The sequence below is a fragment of the Pseudochaenichthys georgianus genome, unplaced genomic scaffold (genome assembly GCF_902827115.2).
Source record: "Pseudochaenichthys georgianus unplaced genomic scaffold, fPseGeo1.2 scaffold_829_arrow_ctg1, whole genome shotgun sequence".
Lineage (NCBI taxonomy): Eukaryota > Metazoa > Chordata > Actinopteri > Perciformes > Channichthyidae > Pseudochaenichthys > Pseudochaenichthys georgianus.
This window is the reverse complement of record NW_027263377.1, coordinates 15253-40885: the sequence shown is the minus strand read 5'-3', so window position 1 is coordinate 40885 and position 25633 is coordinate 15253. Positions and strand designations below refer to the sequence as shown.

The window sequence follows — 25633 nt, the reverse complement described above, 5'->3', positions numbered from 1 at the left end:
TGCAGCCTGATGCGTGCTGTGTGTGTGTGTGTGTGTGTGTGTGTGTGTGTGTGTGTGTGTGTGTGTGTGTGTGTGTGTGTGTGTGTGTGTGTGTGTGTGTGTGTGTGTGTGTGTGTGTGTGTGTGTGTGTGTGTGTGTGTGTGTGTGTGTGTGTGTGTGTGTGTGTGTGTGTGTTGCAACGAGTCAGTAAAAGCTACACTGAGAGGTGGAGCCACACAGGAAGTTGAGACGTCACATTTCCTAAAGGTAAAGGTAAAGTTTGTGTGGGTGAGAGCAGAGCTGCAGGTGAGACACGACTCTCTGTCTCTCTCTAAAGAAACTGGATCCTCAACGACACAGAATCTTCCAGAAACCCGTGAGTACGCTACCCTATAGAGACAAGAACACTATCTAAATATCAGCCAACTTTTAGTTAAAAACTGAATCTTTGACACCTGTTTTACTATTCAAAATAATGTTACGCCACAAAATGAATTCCTTTTGAGGCCGGGATTAGTTTTCCCTTTTGGATATAGCCCTGTGTGACTGTTTTTAAATTGTATTTTTACTATTGTACAAAATAAACTGTTCTATTTTCGATGATTGAAACACGTCTCTTGTTCCACGAGTAACCGAACCTGTGTGTCCTAGTGACTTAAAACTTGTTATATTTCCCTGGGTGAAATTCCCGGCGTGGCGTTGTCGGACTTAGTGGTTTAACCAAACTACTGTTAAATCAATACATTCCTTCTGCGGCCGCTGCCACAAACTGGCCTGTAGGGAGGCTGTGGCTCAGTGAATAGTGTGATGGACTTCAAATCAGGGGATAGCAAGTTCGAGTCCCGCTGCAGTCAGCATGTCGTTGTGTCCCTGGCCAAGACACTTCACCCCAAATTGCTCCTGTGGGGATAGAGCCGAAGTCCCTCCCCTTCCGGTGGAGCTCCTTATTTCCGGAAAGTTATGCATTGAAGTCAATGGAGAGAGAAAGATTATCTTTCGATCCCGTTTGAATTGTGCCACGAATCACACATATGATGTTTGTCAATTTAAAAGATAATTTTGCAAGTCAAAAAAATTCAAATGTGTCGTAGAACTGTGAAGTAACACTTTTCTTTGTGTGAAACCGCTCAATGAACTACATCTCCCGCCTCGCACCACACACCAAGACGGCCGTCACGTTGAAACATTTCACTTCTTTCTTTTTAACCTCTCCCTCAGCTCAAACACAATTCCAAAAGTATGGAAGTCAGCGTATGTCTTGCCTTGGCTAAAAGGAGGGGAGGCCACCTTATTAAATAATTATAGGCCCATCTCTAAATTGTCAGTTCTGGCTAAGGTTCTTGAACGCCTAGTGAGTGAACAGGTAAAGGAGTTTTTATGTAACAATGACATCCTGTCTGAACATCAGTCAGGCTTCAGAAAGCAGCACAGCACCATCACTGCGACAATGAAAGTGTTAATGATGTGGAGAGTATTTTAGATAATAAGCAGAGTTGTGCAGCTCTATTTGTTGACCTATCCAAAGCGTTTTACACCATCAATCATCGCATTTTAAAGCAGAGGCTACTCAGTATAGGCATGTCCAGCCATGCAGTGGGTGGTTTGTGAACTACCTCTCTGAAAGGTCCCAATGTGTTCATTTTGATGGGCTGTCTTCTGAGTGGTTAAACATCACTAATGGTGTTCCTCAAGGTTCTGTTTTAGGTCCACTTTTATTCTCCATCTACATCAACAGCTTAGGTGATAATGTGGATGAAGCTACTTTACATTTCTATGCGGACGATACCGTGATGTTCTGTGTAGGTCCCTCCATTCAGGAGGCTGGTGTTAAATTACAGGCTGTTTCTAACACTACTCAGACTCAGCTCTCTGAACTAAAGCTTCTTTTAAATGTGGATCAAACCAAGGTAATGCTCTTTTCTAAAGTTAAAAAGACACCAGAGCCTGTTTTAGATATTGTAACTACGCAAGGAACAAAACTTGAAGTGGTTACCTGTTACAAATACCTTGGTATCTGGCTTGATGATTGTCTCTCTTTTAAACTTCATGTCACTAACCTGCTTAAAAAGCTGAGGGTTAGGCTAGGTTTCTTCTTCAGGAACAAGTCCTGCTTCTCCTTGAGGCCAGGAAGAGGCTCTGTGACCTTTGACCTGTGCTGGACTCTGGGGATCTGGTCTATATGAATGCACCTGCCCATTGCCTGGTCAAGTTAGATGCTGCGTATCACAGCGCTCTGAGATGTGTGACACACTGTAAAGCATTAACCCTTCACTGTACCCTGTATGCAAGGGCTGCTCTGCCTTCACTAACTGTACGGAGGCTCAGTCACTGGTACATTTTCATATACAAAGCCATGCTTGGGAAACTTCCATCTTATATCTGCTCCCTGATCTCACGGAGAATTGTAAGTGGCTACTGCCTGAGATCGCATTCTGTGGTTTTATTAAATGTGCCAACTGCTAGGACTGTCTTAGGGAAGCAGCTTTTAGATGCAGCTCCTCTGTCTTGGAACAGTCTGCAATTGAAATGGAAACTGAACAATCTGGTGCCACTAAATGTTTTTAAAGCTCGGTTGGATGCTACTCAATCGGAAGCTGCTGGTACCTGTTTATGTGGATAATTATTGTAAATTATGCTGATGATGTCCTTTTGTTGTTCTGTTTATGTTTTTATGTTTCATGTGGAACCTACTTGAGCAGGTCTCCCTTGAAAAAGAGATCAATGATCTCAATGGGATTTATCTGTATAAATAAAGGTTTGAAATTAAATGAAATGAAAGAATGAGGCAAAAAGTATTAAAAGAGGTGAAAATCACTACAAGTCTGGGCACGTTGAGAGCTGTGCACACACAAGGGGAGTTAGTCGGTTCCTGAGAGCCAGCATGCGGGACCGGGACTCTGGGATTTGTAGTCGTTCCAGTTGCGTATTTTTCATAGTCTTATATTTCAACAGTTTTACGACAAACTGTGACTTTTTGACGTGGTAATTATTATTTTAAATTGACAAACATCATATGTGTAATTCTTGGCACAATTCAAACGGGATCGAAAGATAATCTTTCTCTCTCCATTGACTTCAATACAAACTCTTTCCGAAATAAGGTCCCATGAGTCCCACCGGAAGGGAAGGGACTTCGCCTCTCTATTGTCCACAGTACTGAATGTATGTAAGTCGCTTTGGAAAAAAAGTGTCTAACAAATGACATGTAATGTAATAACAAGAACTTTTAGCCAGAAATATAATACAGTTACTAAACTCTGGTTTGTTAAAGTGAGACAGAACGTTGTCAGCTAATATTAGGTTAACATGTACAAACTTTACCCTGACCTTTATTGTCTGTGGTTAAAGAATAACTTATGATGGTCTAACATTTTAATAAGTGACTTTGTTTTACCACACACATAAGGAATAAGAGTTATCTGACTTGCCCTTTGGATTGTCTGCACTGCAGTGTCAGATTTCATCTTGTATTTCATGTAAAGCCATAAAATTATAGTTTAACAACGGTTACACAATTTGTCGAGTGGCCTTGAATTCCCAGATGTTTTTTCTTGACTTCACTGTTTCTGTAGGGACTGATGTCTTCCTTTGTAAGATGGTACACATTATCATTGTCACTGTATGTTAATAACCGGTATGAACTCAAAACCTGAGCTCTACTCTGAGAGAAATTACTTTTCAGGGCCGTAGACAGGAGAAGTTTCTAACTGAGGATATGAAAGGAGAGATTCCTGCAAACTGTCCATGAACTTGTGTGAGTTTAAGAATTAGGATCCAACTCTTGGAGTGGAAATCACCATGTCATCACTTTGTTGATGAGTTGGTGATCTCATAAAGATATAACAATTAAATTGCACATCTAAGTTTCCTTTACTGGCAGCAAAGTCCAGAACTGGACTGCACGATAAGCTGTGTGAACCAGACGCTGAATACCTGCAGATGGCAGCCAAAAGTTCAAGGACAATTATAATGTTTATGTGTTGTGGGCCATCTCATTGAAAGTTTTAGTTATCATTTGATTGCAATAAAACTAAATAATTCAGGATGACTCTCCTGATATTTCATAGTTTTAGTTTTAGTTCTTGCCATTAGCCGGTTCCCATTCTACATATCTCTACACATTTGGCTCCACCAAAAATCGTTTATAAATGTGCTATATATATAAAACTTGATTTGATTTGATATCTGGCTTTGACATATTCATCTACTTTCAGGTGGAACCTCGATTCAGAGGATTAAATAATCCATATCTTTCACTTGATACAGATGTTATTGAACTTTGAAAGCCATTCACGGCATGTCCACTGCATGTTAAATAAATAATCATTTAAAAAACTAACAATGGTTTTGTTTTTTCACTTGCTCTGTCCTCAGAGTGAAGACATGTCTGCTGCCAGCTGTCTGCTGACTGAACATCAGTTTCTGTGCTCCATCTGTCTGGATGTGTTCACTGATCCAGTCAGCACACCATGTGGACACAACTTCTGTAAAGCCTGCATCTCTCAACACTGGGATACTAAAGTCCCCTATCAGTGTCCTAACTGTAAAAAGTTATTCCACAAAAGGCCTGACATGCTGGTCAACACGTTCATCTCTGAGATGGCTGCTCAGTTCAGACGGTCAGCTCAACAGAAAGCCAGCAGTAGCAGCTCAGAGCAACACGTTGTCAAACCAGGAGAAGTTCCCTGTGACGCCTGCACTGGAACCAGACTGAAGGCCCTGAAGTCCTGCCTGGTGTGTCTGGAGTCCTACTGTGAGACTCACCTGGAGCCTCACCTGACAAGAGCAGGCCTGAAGAAACATCAGCTGATCGACCCTGTGGAGAACCTGGAAGGCAGGATGTGTGTGAAGCACGATAAACTGCTGGAGCTGTTCTGTCAGACCGACCAGGTGTGTGTCTGCATGCTCTGCACTGTTTTAGACCACAAGACACATGATGTTGTTCCTCTGAAAGAAGGATGTGAAGGAAAGAAGGCTGAGCTGGGGAAGACAGAGGCTGAAACTCAGCAGATGATCCAGAAGAGACGACTGAAGATCCAGGAGATGAATCGCTCAGTGGAGCTCAGTAAGGAAGGAGCAGACAGAGAGATGGCAGATGGTGTTCAGGTCTTCACCGCTCTGAAGGAGTCTGTTGAGAGAAGCCAGGCCGAGCTCATGGACACCATCAAAGAGAAGCAGAGAGAGACAGAGGAACAGGCTGAAGGCTTCATCAAAGAGCTGGAACAGGAAGTCTCTGAGCTGAAGAAGAGAAGCTCTGAGGTGGAGCAGCTTTCACGCTCTGAAGACCAGCTCCACCTCCTCCAAAGATTCACGTCCCTGAACGCTGCTCCCCCCACCAAGAACTGGACAGAAGTCAGGGTCCGTCCACCTTCATATGAGGGGACTGTGAGGAGAGCTGTGACTGAGCTGGAGGAGACGCTCAGGAAACAGTTGAAGAAGCTGCTCGAGCTGAAGAGGGTCCAGCGGTCTGAGGTGGAGCTGAAGAGGGTCCAGCAGTCTGAGGTGGAGCTGAAGAGGGTCCAGCAGTCTGAGGTGGAGGTGACTCTTGATCCTGATACAGCACAACCCTATCTCATCCTGTCTGATGATGGAAAACAAGTGAATGATGGTGATGTGAGGAAGAATCTCCCAGACAATCCAGAGAGATTTTATACTTGTACTTGTGTTTTAGCAAAGCAGAGTTTCTCTTCAGGAAGATTTTATCACGAGGTTCAGGTTGAAGGGAAGACTGAGTGGACTCTAGGAGTGGTCAGAGAGTCGATCAACAGGAAGGGAAAGATCTCACTGTCTCCTCAGGATGGTTACTGGGTGATAGTGTTGAGGAATGAAAATGAGTACATAGCTTGTGCTGGTCCTGCAGTCCGTCTCTCTCTGAAGTCTCAGCCTCAGAAGGTGGGGGTGTTTGTGGATTATGAGGAGGGTCTGGTCTCCTTTTATGATGTTGATGCTGCAGCTCTGATCTACTCCTTCACTGGCTGCTGCTTCAAAGAGAAACTCTACCCATACTTTAGTCCTTATAAGAACAATGGTGGTAAAAACTCTGCCCCTCTGATCATCTCTCCTGTCAATCTCACCGAGTAGAACAACCATTTGATTTGAAATCAGGTTCAATATCATGTAATGTTATAAATGTATGTGTTTTATGGGATGGGCGTTGTTTACACTTTATTATCAGATTGAGATCAATGCATTTTTTTCTGTAAATGTTTTCGTTGCTGCTTCATCAGCAAACCCATTTAACTACAAAGTATCTGATGAATTCTAAAAACTCTATTACCTGCCTTTGAAATCATCGAGAGCCACATATTCAAAATGAGAAGCATTTGTACTTTCCTGGCATGACATCAGCAGGAGAGGACTCTTTAAAGTAGAGACACTACATACTGATATACACCTGAACATCAGCAGGAGAGGACTCTTTAAAGTAGAGACGCTACATACTGATATACACCTGAACATCAGCAGGAGAGGACTCTTTAAAGTAGAGACACTACATACTGATATACACCTGAACATCAGCAGGTGAGGACTCTTTAAAGTAGAGACACTACATACTGATATACACCTGAACATCAGCAGGAGAGGACTCTTTAAAGTAGAGACACTACATACTGATATACACCTGAACATCAGCAGGAGAGGACTCTTTAAAGTACAGACACTACATGCTGATATACACCTGAACATCAGCAGGAGAGGACTCTTTAAAGTAGAGACACTACATACTGATATACTGAACATCAGCAGGAGAGGACTCTTTAAAGTAGAGACACTACATACTGATATACACCTGAACATCAGCAGGAGAGGACTCTTTAAAGTAGAGACACCACATACTGATATACACCTGAACATCAGCAGGAGAGGACTCTTTAAAGTAGAGACACCACATACTGATATACACCTGAACATCAGCAGGAGAGGACTCTTTAAAGTAGAGACACTACATGCTGATATACACCTGAACATCAGCAGGAGAGGACTCTTTAAAGTAGAGACACTACATACTGATATACTGAACATCAGCAGGAGAGGACTCTTTAAAGTAGAGACACCACATACTGATATACACCTGAACATCAGCAGGAGAGGACTCTTTAAAGTAGAGACACTACATACTGATATACACCTGAACATCAGCTGGAGAGGACTCTTTAAAGTAGAGACACTACATACTGATATACTGAACATCAGCAGGAGAGGACTCTTTAAAGTAGAGACACTACATACTGATATACACCTGAACATCAGCAGGAGAGGACTCTTTAAAGTAGAGACACTACATACTGATATACACCTGAACATCAGCAGGAGAGGACTCTTTAAAGTAGAGACACTACATACTGATATACACCTGAACATCAGCAGGAGAGGACTCTTTAAAGTACAGACACTACATGCTGATATACACCTGAACATCAGCAGGAGAGGACTCTTTAAAGTAGAGACACTACATACTGATATACTGAACATCAGCAGGAGAGGACTCTTTAAAGTAGAGACACTACATACTGATATACACCTGAACATCAGCAGGAGAGGACTCTTTAAAGTAGAGACACCACATACTGATATACACCTGAACATCAGCAGGAGAGGACTCTTTAAAGTAGAGACACCACATACTGATATACACCTGAACATCAGCAGGAGAGGACTCTTTAAAGTAGAGACACTACATGCTGATATACACCTGAACATCAGCAGGAGAGGACTCTTTAAAGTAGAGACACTACATACTGATATACTGAACATCAGCAGGAGAGGACTCTTTAAAGTAGAGACACCACATACTGATATACACCTGAACATCAGCAGGAGAGGACTCTTTAAAGTAGAGACACTACATACTGATATACACCTGAACATCAGCTGGAGAGGACTCTTTAAAGTAGAGACACTACATACTGATATACTGAACATCAGCAGGAGAGGACTCTTTAAAGTAGAGACACTACATACTGATATACACCTGAACATCAGCAGGAGAGGACTCTTTAAAGTAGAGACACTACATACTGACATACACCTGAACATCAGCAGGAGAGGACTCTTTAAAGTAGAGACACTACATACTGATATACACCTGAACATCAGCAGGAGAGGACTCTTTAAAGTAGAGACACTACATACTGATATACACCTGAACATCAGCAGGAGAGGACTCTTTAAAGTAGAGACACCACATACTGATATACACCTGAACATCAGCAGGAGAGGACTCTTTAAAGTAGAGACACTACACACTGATATACACCTGAACATCAGCAGGAGAGCACTCTTTAAAGTAGAGACACTACATACTGATATACACCTGAACATCAGCAGGAGAGGACTCTTTAAAGTAGAGACACTACATACTGATATACACCTGAACATCAGCAGGAGAGGACTCTTTAAAGTAGAGACACTACATACTGATATACACCTGAACATCAGCAGGAGAGGACTCTTTAAAGTAGAGACACTACATACTGATATACACCTGAACATCAGCAGGAGAGAACTCTTTAAAGTAGAGACACTACATACTGATAGACACCTGAACATCAGCAGGAGAGGACTCTTTAAAGTAGAGACACTACATACTGATACACACCTGAACATGAATAGCATGTCCTTACCTACCAGCAGCAGTGGTTTGTGGAAGAAGCTAAACTAGCAGCAGTTGTATCATATTATTTATTGTGTGATGTTACAATAAAGGAGGGTTCATGTTGAATTATATTGGGGTTAACATGAAGTAAGACCTTTCTGAACATGAAAGCCTCGACTGTGACACGCGTCAAAGGAAAGACACGACATACTGATATCCTCCTGAACATGAGCTTCATGTGTCCTGACTAAGCCACACACCTACCAGACCCCGGACTCTGAGAGCTCAGGTCCAGCAGCAGTGGCTTTGTGGAAGAAGCTGTGGATTTGCTGAGCTGCAGCCTGACCCACGACGGGCTCCAGCTCGTGGGGGGCGGCGCTGCAGAGCTGGTGGACGCTGGAGAACTCCTGCAGCAGCGCCAGAGCTTTGACCCCGCCGACCCCGGGGACTCGCTGCACCAGAGCCAGGACCTCTGGGTCCAGCAGCCGAGAGGAACTCCTCCTCCTGAAGGGGTTCTCTCGACCCTCCCCGTGGACCTGGAGACCGTCAGAGCAGGTTGGAAAACACTGAGTGTCCTCTTCCAGCATGAGAGTAGCATGCTAACAAAGGTATCAACTGTAGCTGTGAACATGACAGGATGTGAGATGACCCAGAAGAGCATCAGGACTGCTTGAGGCAGATGATAGCTATGTTATCAACATGATGACTCAGCCTCTACGGAGAGAGGCATCAAGCATGCTCATTTCTGACGTGGCGCTAATCTGAAGTAAACATTGAATACTGTTTTCTGTTCCTCCATCTTGTGACTGTGTGACTCCCTCTCTTGATATCAGCATGTGAAGGACACTGCTCAGGAACTAGTCTCTGTATGTGATGACTCCTTCCCTCCTGGAGAGGATCCCAAATACATGGATCCTGAGATGAAGCTCAAGCCGGCGACCAGGGAGAGTTCTCTAACAGAGCTTCATGCTGTTCACACCACGATCTGAGTGTGAGTCTTTAATACAAACAGACTTCCAGATGCAGGGTCGATACGGCTAACATTAAAATGTGGCTGTCATGTGTAAATGTGTGTTAGACTGCAAGTGTGTGTGGACCCTAGGTAGGATAGCCAGTGCTGATTGGGATCCTATGGAAAGATAAAAGGTATGACTCACGATCTGACTGATGAGCTGCGAGGCCTCGGTTTGCCCGCTGACTGGCAGCAGAGTCAAACCCAGGTCCAACACAACAAACTTCTGCACGGCGGAGAAGTTCTGCTCACTGAGGCGCGTCTTCTCCACCAGCACCAGCTCCTGGAAACGGCTGCTGGTCTGAACAACGGGAGGGACACGTATCACTGTGGTGTGGATCAGCCCTTAAAGTTCAGGTACAATATATTGATTCATTTCCATCATCATCATCATCATCATCATCATCATCATCATCATCATCATCATCATCATCATCATCATCATCATCATCATCATCATCATCATCATCATATCAGACAGAACCACACGGAGAAAACACGGCTTTGTGTCCTCGTTAAACTCACATTTCTGTAGCGCACCAGTTTCCTCTTGTAGCTGTTTCCTGCTATGATGTCGCTCTCTGACACGTACAGGATGCAGCTTTTGTTGGGCAGGTGGAAGTCTGCGACACCGAGCTCATTCTCAAACAGGATGTTCACCTGCAGCAGCAGAAGAAGAAGAGCTTGTGTCTTAGAGCTGCAGCCACGGAACAATTATCTCGACCTTAACCGTTAGGAGTGGTTTTTCAAACTCAATGGTAGAAAATGCAGTTTTCAGTCCATCGAATATGGAGATGACCTTTTAGTTAGTGGTACTGGTGTAACAAAGTAACATATCTACCAACACGTGTTCTATTTCGTCCCTACTGACCGCCAGAGGCGGTGCTTTAGCACTGGATATGTCCATCGCGCGCATGCGCAGCTCGAGTACCAATAACAACAAAGTCACATGTGACCCACGTGACACCGGCTATATCAGCCGGTATTGTCAGAGGATCTGTTCCTTTCATCTTCTCGCTGCGCGAGGGTACCGTGGCTACGTTTTTGTAGCCTATAGCGTTCAGGTTTGAACGTTTGATCTGAGGGATTTCTCTGCAAACAGCTGGCCGCGGGGAGCTTCGTGACTGACAGTCGGAGCTACGGGTCGTTAGACGCGTCCTCCAGGAGCTGTGGCCGGCTGTGCAGAGCCTCGACAGACAGGTTTGTGTCAGCTTGTTGCTGGTGATGGCTGTGTTTCCACACCCGCTCCCAGTCAAGTTGTCCTGATTACCGTCTTATTGTTTGTGGCTTAGACTTTCTGGTGACGACAGTGTTCCCGCTTCCTCTCCCATAAAGTTGCCCTTATGCTCTTATGCCCGAGCTATCATTAGCATTTGAGTCCCAGCTTTGGCTGCGTCCCTCATTCAATTTAGTATGGAAGCCCAGAGGGTCATACTTTAAACCCGTTTTTCGTTTAGATGCAGAAAGTAAGGTAAGTACGTTCTATTTCTTAGAAGCTATTATCTGGTCTTAACATTTGTGTTCTGACTTGGTCGCTTGATTGTTAGCAACAGCCGCTTGGCTAACACCTTGCTGTTGAGCTTAACTATTAACTCAGGGCAGTGCTCCCACTCCCTGTAGCATAGGGTTTGATTGCAGTAGCGCTAGATCGTTGTATTACTGCTCCTAGTACTAGACTCCTAGCACTAGGATGATATGCAGAGAACATCTTCACGGCGGGTGCTGTGTGCTCGGCATGTGCGGTTACTACTGTAACCAGGCACGGTTCTATGCGGGCTGTTCTCTTTCTTAGAAGCTAATTATCTGGTCTTAACATTGTGTTCTGACTTGGTTGCTTGATTGTTAGCAGCAGCCGCTTGGCTAACATCTTGCATGTACGGTTAAGCTTCATTATTTAACTCAGCCGGTGAGGGCAGTGCTCTCGCTGCTGCTCCCGGTAAACGCATGGTATGGTTGCAGTAGCGCTATATCGTTGTATTTACTGCTCCTAGTACTAGACTCCTAGCACTAGGACGATATGCAGAGAACAATATTCACTGTGTGTGCCGTGTGCTCTGCATGTATGGCCATTAAGGAGGATTTCATCCTCCCAATATTATATTGTCTAGTGGGCAGCCGTTGGCTGACACTTTTAGGCACCGGCCACAGTTACTATTGTAACTAAGGTTCTAAGCCGTAAGTACTGGCCATGATTACTACTGTAACTACGGTTCCAAGCTGTGTAAGTACTGGCCATAGTTAATACTGTAACTACGGGGTTAAGCCGTAAGTACTGGCCATAGTTACTACTGTAACTACGGTTCCAAGCCGTGCACGTACTGGCCATAGGCAATACCGTAACTACGGCTCTATGCTGTGTAAGTACTGGCCATAGTTACTACTGTAACTACGGTACTAAACCATGTAAGTACTGGCCATAGTTACTACTGTAACTACGGTTCCAAGCCGTGCAAGTACTGGCCAGAGTTACTACTGTAACTACGGCTCTATGCTGTGTAAGTACTGGCCATAGTTACTACTGTAACTACGGTTCCAAGCCGTGCAAGTACTGGCCAGAGTTACGACTGTAACTACGGCTCTATGCTGTGTAAGTACTGGCCAGAGTTACGACTGTAACTACGGTTCTAAGCCGTGCAAGTACTGGCCAGAGTTACTACTGTAACTACGGCTCTAAGCCGTGTAAGTACTGGCCATAGTTACTACTGTAACTACGGTTAGATGCCGTGTGAGCCCTGGCCATGGTTACTGCTGTAACTACGGCTCTGTGCTATTCTATTCTTTAGAAGCTAGTTATCTGGTCTTAAACATGTGTTATTTGACTTGATCTCGCTTGATCGTTAGCAGCAGCCGCTCGGCTAACGTCTTGCGTATACTGTTAAGCTTCTTTATTTTACCCAGCTAGGTGAAGGCAGTGCTCTCGCTCCCGCTCCCTCTACCGGTAATGCGGATGTAGCTACATCCCTTTTTCTGTTCGGCGAGTAGTAGCACCGCTCTACTCTTCCCGTTCAGCAGGTAGCTGGTGAAGGCTGTGTTCCCGCACCCGCTCCCGGTTACACTGCATCTGGCGTTCGACTCTAACTTAACCAGTGAAGGCAGTTCTCGCCCCCACTCCTGGTAGACGCCAAACGGCCTCGTTTTTCCGTTAAGCAGGTAGCCGGTGAAGGCTGTGTTCCCGCACCCGCTCCCGGTTACGCTGCATCTGGCATTCGTCTCTAACTCGACCAGTGAAGGCAGTGTTCTCGCCCCTGCTCCTGGTAGACGCGGAACTGCCTTGTTTCTCCGTTAAGCAGGTAGCCAGTGAAGGCTGTGTTCCCGCACCCGCTCCCGGTTACGCTGCATCTGGCATTCGTCTTTAATTTAACCAGTGAAGGCAGTGTTCTCGCCCCCGCTCCTGGTAGACGCTAAACTGCCTTGTTTATTCCGTTAAGCAGGTAGCTGGTGAAGGCTGTGTTCCCGCACCCGCTCCCGGTTACGCTGCATCTGGCATTCGTCTTAATTTAACCAGTGAAGGCAGTGTTCTCGCCCCCGTTCCTGGTAGACGCTAAACTGCCTGGTTTCCGTTAAGCAGGTAGCTGGTGAAGGCTGTGTTCCCGCACCCGCTCCCGGTTACGCTGCATCTGGCACTCGCCTCTAGCTCAGCCAGTGAAGGCAGTGTTATCGCCCCCGCTCTTGGTAAACTGCCTTATTTACTAATCCAGCTAGGTGAAGGCAGTGATCTCGCTCCCGCTCCCTCTGCCGGTAACGTGGGTGTAATTACATCCCTATTTCTGTTGGGCGAGTAGCGGTGCGGCTCTACTCTTTCTGTTAAGCAGGTAGCTGGTGAAGGCTGTGTTCCCGCACCCGCTCCCGGTTATGCTGCATCTGGCATTCGTCTCTAACTCAACCAGTGAAGGTAGTGTTCTCGCCCCCGCTCCTGGTAGACGTGGAACTGCCCTGTTTTTCCGTTAAGCAGGTAGCTGGTGAAGGCTGTGTTCCCGCACCCGCTCCCGGTTATGCTGCATCTGGCATTCGTCTCTAACTCAGCCGGCAGTGTTCTCGCCCCCGCTCCTGGTAGACGCTGAACTGCCGTGTTTATTAATCCAGCCAGGTGAAGGCAGTGCTCTCGCTCCCGCTCCCTCTGCCGGTAACGTGGGTGTAATTACATCCCTCTTTCTGTTCGGCGAGTAGCAGCAACGCTCTACTCTTTCCATTAAGCAGGTAGCTGGTGAAGGCTGGGTTCCCGCACCCGCTCCCGGCTACGCTGCATCTGGCTACCTACAGAATGGTTCATTCATGTAGCGCCTGTATGGCTTCTCTTGAGCCCGAGGACGGCCACGACCGCTGCCCCTCCTGCCTCGGCCGCTTCTGGCGGTCAGTGGGGACGAAATTCGAGCATCTGAGGGAGGTTCTCACGGTAAACTCCTGCATGAGCTGTAGCTGCATGCCTCGGGTGCTCAGAGTGGCTCGAATCACTGAGGTGGAACGTCTGGCAGCAGCCAACAGACACCTCTCCTTGTCACGTCCTCCTCCAGATCAATTCGGCCGTTCCCGGCGACATGAGGGAGCGATGGCTATGTGTGCTCCCCCCGATAGAAGGACTAGAAACAGGCTGTCCTCTAAAGTGGATCGGCTAGCTGCCGATAGGGGCATGATGAAGTCGCCTCTTCAGCCTGGGCCCGGTGTAGGGGCTGCTAGCCCCCCCCCCCCCTCCTCCTTCGGTTGGGGGGTGAGCTGTTTAGAGCTGTTTAGATCAGCTGCCCTGGAGGCACTGGAGCGTGCCGCCCAAGCTAGGCAGACCAGGCAGCAGCACTCGGGTCCTCGCAGACCTGTGCCCACTCCCAGCAGGCCCAGGGGCCGCTCTAGCAGCCGCACTCAGCCGCCGGATTACAGGGGTGGTCTGCAGAGGTCTTAGCGGCCCACTCAACCGCCTCCCAATGACTTTCGTGCCCCATGTCGCCCGCCTTCCAGGCGGCCTCGTGCCCCAGAGCCTTACCGGAACCCCCCAAGAGGCTCCAGGGTCCGGGGGGCTGGGCTCTGAAATCCCGGGGGTGGTCGGCGGCTGCTTTCCCAGCAGCAGCTCAGTTTCTGGGCAGTCTGTACTTCCGTCCCTTGGGTGGTTTTCACCTTAACCCAGGGGTACGGACCGCAGCTCCGGCCCCTAGCCTTCGGCTGGGTCTAATTGACAGTCATCAGCGATCCGGCAGGGGCCCTACCTCTAGGCCAAGAGTTGTCCGTCCTTTTTTCCAAGGACGCAATCAACCCAGTAAGACCCTCTGCTTAGCCAGGGGGTTCTACTCGGCATACTTTCTCGTGAGCAAGAAAGTCGGCGGATTTCGCCCGATCTTGGACCTCAGAGGAATCAACAGATTCCTGAAGGTGCTGCCATTTTATATGCTGACTACTGCATACGCACAGGTGGAGTGGTTCCCAACCGAGGGTTGCCTACTTCCACGTGGGCCGGGCAAGAGGGTGCCTTATATTCAGTTCCTCCGGCCCTTGGGCAGACTGGCAGCTGCTTCGGCCGCTGGGCCCTTAGGCCCGCTGTCGTTGCGCCCCATGCAGATGTGGCTGAACAGCCTTCACTTGGACGCCAAGTGGCACAGGCACAGTGAAGTCAGGGTGTCGCAGCATTGCTCCACTCTGCGTCACGCTGGAGGGGCAGGGCCTATCTCCTGGTAGGCGTGCCCATGGGCGCCATCCCATCCCGCCAGGAGACCATCACCATAGGTGCATGTCTCTCAGGGTGGGGTGCAGTGCGGCAGGGCAGGACCGTTCAGGGTCAGTGGTCTGCCCAGCAGAGTGCGCGCCGGGTCAACGTGCTAGAGCTTCGGGCCGTGCAGCTTGCACTCACGCACTTTCTACCCCAACTGGGGGGCAAGAATGTGCGTTGTTGCTTAGACAACAGTCCCTTCTAGATAGTGGACGTTCTCACTCCACTCTGAATTTATGTGGCTGCGATTCTGCCCAACATGTTCGGGTCGACGGCGCCACGGCGGGGTGCCACAGGTCGGTGTCCCTCTTTATGAGAGGGGCTTTACGGCAGCGTCCCCCTTGCACCCCGAGGGCTCCGGCTTGGGACCTGCCCTTGCTGCCGGATGCCCCATCACCTCCTCCCTTCGAGCCCCTGGCCCAGGTGGGGCTTAGGTGGCTGCCCACGAAGGCAGCATTTCTGCTTGCCATAGCCTCAGGGAAGTGAGTCGGGGAGTTGCATGTCCTCTCCATAAACAATACATGCCCGAGGTGAGACTCTCAGGCGTTGCCCTTTGGGCAAATGTGGCATTCCCGCCGGGGTCCTTCCACAAACTCACTTCAATCAGCCTGCCCAGCTGGCACGCTTTGACATTCAGGAGTACGGCACATCGAAGTTGCTGTGCCCTGGGGGTGCCCAAAGGGCGTATATCAAGGCTACTGCCTGTATACGGCAGGAGGAGCAACTCTTGAGTTTGCCCTGGCGGCACTAAAGGAGGTTAGGCCCTCTAACCAGTGGCTGCCCCACTGGGTTGTCGATACCATCTCACAGGCTTACGGGGCCAGTGGCCGCCCCCTGCCATCAGGCTGAGATGCCACTCTACAAGGAGCATCTCAACATATTGGGCTGCCCTGAGAGGGGTGCCCCTGGAGACCATCTGCGCCACGGCGTCGTAGGCGTCTTCTGGCACATTCTCCAGTTGTCATCAGGTCAATGTCGCCACTCCCCATTCTTTGGGCGTGGTCCTTTTGCCGAGCTCCGCTGCTTCCAGTGGTGAGCAAGGGCTTGGATTCTTCATGACATTGTTGGTATAAGTCATCCAGTGCTAAAGCACCGCCTCTGGCGGTCAGTAGGGACGAAATAGAACGATAGTTACGGCTGTAACTACGGTTCTATGAGTCCCGGATGACCGCCAGAGTTCCCTGTCACTCAGAATTCTTGTGTGCTCGCGAGAAGATTCGGGGAACAGATCCTCTGACAATACCGGCTGATATAGCCGGTGTCACGTGGGTCACAGGTGACTTTGTTGTTATTGGTACTCGAGCTGCGCATGCGCGCGATGGACATATCCAGTGCTAAAGCAGCGCCTCTGGCGGTCATCCGGGACTCATAGAACCGTAGTTACAGCCGTAACTATCGTTTTCAATCCATCGAATATGGAGCTGACCTTTTAGTTAGTGGTAGTGGTGGAATGTAACAAATTACATTTACTCAAGTACTGCTTTTCAGTAGAAATGTAAGGTACTTGTAATTTCCACATACTTTATACTTTTACTTCACAAAATGTTTTGGGCAAATGTTGTACTTTTTACTGTTAAGACTTAAGTTAATTTGCAGATTTAAGTTATAAATACAATTTTAATTCCACAAAATAATGATGGTGTATTTGTATAGGTTACCCAGCAGTAAATAAAATAATAAAAATAAACCCTATCTTTACCGGATGCAACATTAAAGTGATGAACACATGATACATCAATAAATACACTAAAATACAATCCTTTAATACAAAGATGAGCCACACATAATGGGTACTTTTAGTACTTAAAGTATATTTTAGTACCCCTGTACTTGAGAGCAAATGTAATTGAAGGACTTTTACTTAAGTAACATATCTGAGTACTTCTTCCACCACCGCCAAGTAGCAAGTAAAGTTAAAGGCTCAGTCAGTAGGGGCTTGGACTGGGAGCTGTAGGGTCGCCGGTTCAATAATAATAATAATAATAACTGAGATTTCTATAGCGCCTTTCAAGGGACCCAAGGTCGCTTTACAGGAATAGGGCAAGCACAAACAAAACAAAACAAAACAAAGGTCAGACAGACAAAACAACAGATCGATTTAAGGGCCGAAAGCCTTGATGAACAGATGGGACTTGAGGGCCCTTTTGAAGGCGTCCAGTGTGGGGATGTTGCGAATCTCTGCAGGGAGAGCGTTCCAGAGGGTGGGGGCTGCCACACTGAAGGCTCTGTCCCCGAAGGTTCTCAGTTTGGTGCGGGGGGTGGTGAGCAGGCCAGAGTCTGAAGACCGCAGGTTCCGGGGTGGGGCATGTGGGTGAAGGATGTCCGATAAGTCCCTGAACAGACTTAGAGTATGGACTGCTACTTGGAGAGGTCCCAGTTCACCTCCTGCCCTGCCGTGGTGCCTTTGAGCAAGGCACCAGACAACCCCCCCACTCCCATTGCTTCCCGGGCGCTGTACAATAGCTGCCCACTGCTCCTATACTAGGATGGGTTAAAAGCAGAGAACACATGTCACTGTGTGTGCTGTGTGCTGTGTGCTCTGCATGTGTGACCATTAAAGAGGGTTTCATCCCTCCCAATATATATATTAAAACAAATAATTAAATCTTTAATTTGCATAATGACACACATCTAATTTAAACAATGACTTTAAGGAGGCCAAACACATTACAAATTACTCTAATCACCATTATTACATGGCTTAGTTGAATACTCGATTCTGATTGGTCAATTCAGAACACGTGACACGTTGTTAATACCGAACAGACAGACCGCTGTCAAGGACTTATTGACCGTTGTTAAGGACGCTCACATCTTCAGAAAGAAGTCCGGTCGATTGAACTGTATACAGTTGGACATGAAAAACAGCGCAGAAGTAACGGGGCAGAAACCCTCCTTTGTACGCAGCGGTCCAGACATAGACATCAAACGGCGACACATATTCAGTTGCCAGTTACTTTGTCATTAGGGCAGGGATATCTAGATACTTTCCAAGGTTTGACATAATTAATTGTGCTACTTTTAAAGCAAGGAGTGATGTTTTCAAATCTGTAATCAAAAAGCTCCTCAAAAACGGAAGCAGTTCCTACCGTTGGCTTTTCAAACTGACAAGAGACGCTCTAACTGTTTTTCAAATGTAACAGTTTGAAAAGCAAGCAAACTGTCTGATTGTCTTTAGTTTTCCGCTGTCGTGTGATAGCAACATGGAGGATTTTAACATTCATTTTAATATATTTGGAGAGCACAGTAATTTGGAGGAATGGTTAGTGGCTGATGAGTCCCCAGTGACTCCTTCATGCCGATCTAGATCCCTCCGTAATGACCGCGTCACTGCACATTATCCCTTACATAAATTACAACATAGTTTCTTTTAACTAGACGTATTGAACATAATTGAATCCGACATTAACACCAATAACAAGCATCGCTTCATTCCCATGTAACATTTAGATTTAGATTGATTGTTATGGTTACATTTTGTGGACGTTTTAAATTGACGACATGTGAGCGGAATAGATGAGTGGAAGTATTTGACTGATAGAATGTGAATTATCATTTTCTACTCCTTGTTTTTGTCTGCATTTTATTGAAATGTACATTAAAACAGCGATTTTTTTTTAACGGGGTTTGGCACACCACACGTATGTAACGACCCAGACGTTAGCGTGATAACACGGTTGGAATTGGGCCGTTAATGTAATACACGGTAAATAAACTCATTACCCTTTAAGCTTTGAATAAGGGACGAATTCCTCCATTTCTCGCTGGTTATAACATGTCCGTAAGGAGGGACCGCATTCAGCAGAGAAGGCGCTTTGGTCTCCATTAAATCACAACTGTTAATAGACAATATAATATATATATAGAGAGAGAGAGTATTGAAACTGTATCCATGGAGACGAGTTAGCTGACCGACATGTCTGTTTTGTTGCAACCAAAACATCAAAATGTCTTCATCGTCTGTAGTTCAGTGCTGCAGACGGCTCATCATCGCCCCCTGCAGGACAACTCAGATGTCTTTTTGATCATTCTGACCATTCACATTTATTTTTTAAGAAAATTCAGACTTTTCTGATTTATTTATTTTATTCTGACTTGTTTGATTATTTTTTTTAATTAAATTTTTCTGAATTTTGGGGAGATTCAGATTTTTTTCATAACCCTGACTTTTTTTTGGAGAATTTTAACTATTTTATTTGAGACTTTTTGTGAGAAATCTTACTTTTTTCCATCATTCAGATTTCTTTTTTAGAACTCTCCCTTATTTTAGAATTTGATTTTTTTGGACAATTCTGACTTTTTTCTCAGAATTCCACCTTTATTGAGAATTCTTTTTTTTTTAAATGAGAAATCTGACAATTTGTTATCTTAATTCTTAATGTTGAGTTTGTGGGTATACGTGTTTAACACATTTGAATTTCGAATACATAAATTCATATTTAATATTCTACACCGCTAGAAAAATGAATTCATGCTGGGTTATGCTTATTTTTAGGCACACTCTCAACTGGTTAAAATATTAACAAATAGCCCAGGCAAATAATAAGAATAGGCAAGGCAAGTTTATTTATATAGCACTTTTCTGTACGCGACAATTCAAAGTGCTTTCTTTTTGGTGTCTATATACGCCGGGATCCGGAGTCATGGATGATCCTGCGGTCCTGTGTCCTGGATCGCGAGCGCTGGATCTTGAGTCGTGGCTGTGGTCCTGGATCATAAGCCCTGGATGGATATCCTCGTGGATTCATCTTCCTATTATACACACATGCATTTCCAAACATCTGGACTACCTATGTTGCAAATGTATTATCTTTTCAATTTACACACGGCATCTATTGCACGTCTGTCCGTCCTGGGAGAGGGATCCCTCCTCTGCTGCTCTCCCTGAGGTTTCTCCCATGTTCCCTTTAAACTGGTTTTTTTTTGGAAGTTTTTCCTTGTACGATGTGAGGGTCTAAGGACAGAGGGTGTCGTATTGTCATACTGATATTCTGTACACACTGTGAAGACCACTGAGACAAATGTAACATTTGTGATATTGGGCTATAAATAAACATTGATTGATTGATTGATTGATTTACAAAACAAATTAAAATACTTTTTAGGAAAAAATACATTAAAAACACATTATACAATTTTACAACAGACATTACAAAGCAAAGATAATAAAATAATAAAAATAAACACCACAGGTAAACAATACATGTTTAAAAGGCATACTGTAGTTCGAATATGAGCATCTCAATTAAAAGCAGCGGCAAAGAGATATGTTTTTAGTCTCGATTTAAAGATAGCAAGCGTTTCTGTGGACGTGCATGATTTGGGTAGTTTATTCCAGAGTGACTGCCTCTCCATGTTTTGTTTTTACTCTCGGAGCCGATAGCAGACCCGACATCTCTAAACAGAACAAAATAAAACTGAAAACATCGTAAATATTCTCTATAATAATAATAATAAGTCTGGTTCTTCTTTCAGCACAGACTGATAACTCAACAGGAACTGTCAAAACATCCCAATGGAAGTTTAAAGGTCCCATGTCATGGTCATTTCTACTGATCATAATTCCATAGTTGAGGTCTACTAGAATAGATTTACATTGTTCGATGTTCCAAACTCACATTGGTTTCCCCCCTGCTCTGATTGGTCAGCTCGCCCGCTCTGTTCTGATGAGTCCACCACCGTTACAGCTGAACATCAGTGATTATGTGTTACCATGGCGTTTGTTAGTAACCAGAAAATGACACCAGTGATGACAAACAGATGAGAATGCTGCGCGGGGTCTGGGGGCCGTGTTGGCGGGACGTTGCGGGGCTCGCTGCTCCGCCCTGTGAGGCTCGAGGAGCGGACAGTGTGAGCTAGGTTACTGGTGTCGTTTCCTGGTTGCTGCGTGGGGTCAGCTAGACAGCGAGACACCGCAGAACTCAGCCTGAACTGTGAGTGGAGGTCCACGGAGCCGCGGCTGAGAAAAGATAAGGCTGAGTGAGTGTGTGAGGAGGTCCACGGATTGGTCCATTTGGACATGGGCATGGTTACGACACTATACTCAGGAAGAAGAAAATGGAAAAAGAGAAATCTCCAACGAGGCGTTCTGGGGCAGCATAGACAGGTCTTTTCTGTGTTAAAGTTTTACTCGCTACAGGGTGTACTTTGAGGGTTTGTGACTCTGCAGACCGTTTACATGCAGAAAAACCTACACAACGGGACGGGTCATAACCAGAAAAGCATGACATGGGACCTTTAAAGTCACAACATTTTTGTCAAACTGAGTTTATACATGCAGACAGATTTTTCTCATGTGAATTGTCGTGGGACTAACTAATTGTCCTCTTTTTTTTTGTTGCACATGCAGATTTGTTTTGGAAAATGTCAGGTTCAGAAGAGTCTTCAGTCCCAGGTTCAGAAGAGTCTCCAGGGTTGTGCTCAGTCTCAGGTTATAAATGTCGCTGGTTCTGGTCCTCCACTGTCCTCTCCACCAGCTCCTGTTTCCAGGTGTTCAGCTGAGCTGCTGGCTGGGTTCCAGTCTGAGTTTAATGAAGCTGTGAGGACTGACGACCAACACACTTATGTCTTGACCGAACGACTCCAGGTGAGTCTTTTGTCACAAATACTGCAGCTGAATGGTTTCTCTCCTGTGGATTCTCATGTGGTCCCTGTCATTTATTTCAGAAACACTTTTTGTTATATTCCATGGAATGCTCTTAACATCCCGATGGCAGTGAATATATTAAATGCTTTTACAATAAATACATACAAAAAATTCCTCTGTGGAAGCCGTAGCACCGTAAAAAGCACGACCAATCATTTCAATCAATAGGATACGGCTGTAATAGGCCTAAGGCCTTTTAGTCGCTCATAAATAAGTAGATCACTGTTCTTTATATACTATGGATGCTGGCAACAGTCACATAGTCCAAATGTGGCCCGGCTAAAATAACTGGATAGCCTGTCAGCCTGTCAGCCTGTCAGCCTTCCATCTGTGCACAAACGTATCTCGTGCCCTCATTGGTCATGTGCGCGTTCGTGTGTGTTGGAGGAGGGGCTCTGTAAGGAAGTGGCAGATTTTTTCCGGCTGTGTATTTTCAAATTCTAGCGCACTCGAGCTGGTTTCTCCAAAATTACCGACCCCACCTTTCAGGCGAGACACGGCAGGCAAAAACATCGTTTTTCATGCACTGGTCAATTTTGAGATTTTGTGCTATTTTGATTCCATAACATGTTTTCTTTCATGCTTTTGGAAGGAAAACCTACAAAATACACATTTAGATGTTTATTTTTACTATAGTTTGTCTATTTGCGTCTGTAGATTTCTCCTAAATTCACCAAAAGTTAGCATCTGACGTAACATAAAGTACCGCGACCGCTGTTTGCACCATGTCATCAGAGGTATCGTTGGAAAGCTCCGTCTCTCCTGCACAATCTCATCGGACCCAAATATGGTCATTTCCTTTGTATCAGCAACCAATCGTGAAAGCACTAAGGGGTCTTAAACCAAAAAACAAAATCTCATTGGCTGGTGTCAATTTCTGACAACGTGATTCGTTCAGAAGCGTCAGGTGGTGTACTAAAACACTTCCTGGTTTAGTTTTCCGCTAGAAATTTAAATCTCAAAATGGCAAAAGAACAGCAAAAAAAACATTCACAGAGAAGACGACAACAATTGTCACTTGCAAGAAACAAGATTATACAAAAAACAAATGACCCTGTCTATGAAATACCTTCACGGAGTGCCTCGATGCGCAAGCTGTCATCCAAAGAACAGGTGGGTTTAGCTAGCGCCTCACTGCAATATTTAAAGGTTGTTTTCTCAAATCGAGTTTTTACTCATATTCTGAGTGAGAAATGTCCACTTCAGTAGCACTTGCAACCTTCAAGTTTTATTACTATTTAGGGTTTGTTTATATATCATTCATAGCCTGAATTATATAACATTTTATACCTAAAAACATGGTGAAAATTGATATTTTAGGGCTGTTACAGTATTTTCTGATTTATGGAGTGATAAAAAGAGATCCAAAATCCAAAAACTTTCGATTCTAATATGACTACAAAATGAAATAAGAATTTTTAACCTGGCTTTATCCAATGTTCAGATTTGTGTTCCGGAAATGTATTAAAATTAGGGATGGGAATTTGAAAGCAAATGTATATTCGAATATTCGACCCCCCAAAAAACGGTTAACCGGTTAACCGAAATGTACATATCCTATAAAAAGAAAATGTGTAACAACTTTTTTTTTTGCCCAATTTTTTTTCAATAATTTTTGGAAATAAATACATGTTCAAATAAGTGTAGAAACCAACTCCAATTTGTCAAATGTATTGAACTGGTGATCACAGTTTGACAGCTATAGGCCTACAGCTTTCATGTGTGGAGGCGATTCACAATCAGCCCAGCTGTAGAGAAGACCCTCTCAGCTGGAACGGAGGTTGCGGGTATAGCAAGGTATAGCATGGAAATATAAGTTTAATTTGGCATAGTTTGACCTCTACCGCACTCACTAACCTGGTCGAAATATTTCCACACATTACTCCTTTTTGACGCCATGTCTGTGTCGGACTCTTCTTGGAGTGTAAATAATTACTAGGAGGAGGAAATGCATTGAGAAAATATTCCTACTTGTACACTATTACATATTATATATATATATATATATACACTATTTGAAAGTCTCTTGGATCAGTTGTAAAATGCATCGCCACAAAGTTAAATAACAAGCCTCAACAGTTCTTCCTCCACTTCCTCTTGGCAAACTGCCACTGAGAGGTGGAACCACACTGGGTGTGTGTGTGTGTGTTTTCTTTCTTGTTGGTATTAGTTCATTTAGATATTTGTGGAGCAAGTACATGTTTGGTGTCATGTTGAAAATAATCTTGAATGTAATGTAATGAAACCCCTACTCCTATGCTCAATAAAAGTATACAGAAAAATATGAAAGTCCGTTGTATGCACTATTTAATTTCTATTCTGTTATTTCTTTCAATATTTGTATTTTATTTAATTGTTTTATGTTCTATATATATTCATGTTGCATTGTGGGAGGAGCCTGGGTCTTGAGTTTTGCATTACCATGTCTACACTGTAGCTACTGTGCACACGAGGACAACGTCTTTGAATTTGTCAGAAAGACACCTGAACACAACACAGAGGAATATTAAAGTGGCATTTAAAAACATTTAGCCTTCTTTAAATGTAATTTGACTCTAATAGCAGAATAAGCAGCATGGTAGCTGTGTTATCACATGAATACATGTATGATGTGACAGTAATGGAGATGGACACATTGTGTTTTTAATGGTTTTCTATTGAATGTATTTAGGACCTTACACATGCACACAATTGTGATGTTAACAAGAACCATCAAGCTCCAGATGATATCACAGCAAAAAGGCATATGATTAGTTAAGTTTAGCCTAAATGCGTTGTTACTATTAGTTTGATAACCAACAAGCAGCTGAAATACAGACGTTAGTTTTTAAAGTGACTTTCAGCAGACAGGGATCAGCCAGACAGCCTCAATGAACGATGTGAAACTGCAGAGAGAGGAGTGATCAAACTGCTCTTGTTTAGTCTTAAAACATCTCTATTAAACTTTATACTATTAAAAAACACAGTCTAATCTTTGGAAATACTCAGAAATGGTGGCGCTGACAGGAAACCCAGAGCTCGTTGACTCTTGCTAAACTAAATGAAAAGCTTTCAGATGTACTTTAAAACTGAACGCTGTTTTTATCTGTGTTCAACAAGCTCACGCTGCAGACCAGTCGGACTTGTTCAGCCACATGTTTTTATAGGGCGAAACATTTAAATGCTGGTTACCATGGTGACAACCGGTTTGTTGGGCCGACAAAGAGATGCACATCAAATGAGAAATAATAAACTGAGCTAGATTAAAGTTATTTACAAATGAAAGGTACACTCAGTATGGCAGTTGGAGTTAGTGACGTCAGCGTAAAAAACAAACTACCGACTAAACCCCAATATTAATCAAACTGATTTTATTGACTTGAAAATTATTGTATAGCTTCCTCTAAGAAAGTAAACTCCGCTCCACGGAGCACCAACGTCTGGACCTCCGACAAGTGAATTTAAAATGAAGGCAGCTCTGATCCATTTTTTATGTCCACGTCTGTTCACAGTTTCCACAAACAAGTCCTTAAACACTACAGAGCCCTAACCTTGTTCCTGTTAGTGTTCACTTCCTGTCCGTAGCCCTTACCGTGTTCCCGTTAGTGTTTAGTTCCTGTCTGTAGCCCATACCGTGTTCCCGTTAGTGTTTAGTTCCTGTCTGTAGCTCCCAGACCACCTGAGGACTCCACAGACCACCTGAGGACTCCACAGACCACCTGAGGACTCCAG

At 44.9% G+C, this 25633-nt stretch overlaps 2 protein-coding genes across 2 annotated transcripts; one reads left to right on the top strand and one right to left on the bottom strand.

Annotated features, from left to right (window-relative positions):
- Window positions 1-267: 267 nt before the first annotated feature.
- LOC117444559 (E3 ubiquitin-protein ligase TRIM39-like) lies at window positions 268-6115 on the top strand. Its single transcript, XM_034080029.2, has 2 exons — window positions 268-355; window positions 4354-6115. The coding sequence occupies exon 2, from the start codon at window positions 4363-4365 to the stop codon at window positions 6058-6060; it is 1698 nt and encodes a 565-aa protein (XP_033935920.1). The 5' UTR covers window positions 268-355; window positions 4354-4362; the 3' UTR covers window positions 6061-6115.
- Window positions 6116-8680: 2565 nt separating this feature from the next.
- On the bottom strand, window positions 8681-21303 carry LOC117444562 (Fanconi anemia core complex-associated protein 24-like). Its single transcript, XM_071202750.1, has 4 exons — window positions 20989-21303; window positions 10113-10247; window positions 9733-9888; window positions 8681-9111 (listed from the first exon to the last, which is right to left on the bottom strand). Exons 1-4 carry the CDS (start codon window positions 21301-21303, stop codon window positions 8836-8838), a joined length of 882 nt encoding a protein of 293 aa, XP_071058851.1. The 3' UTR covers window positions 8681-8835.
- Window positions 21304-25633: the final 4330 nt, after the last annotated feature.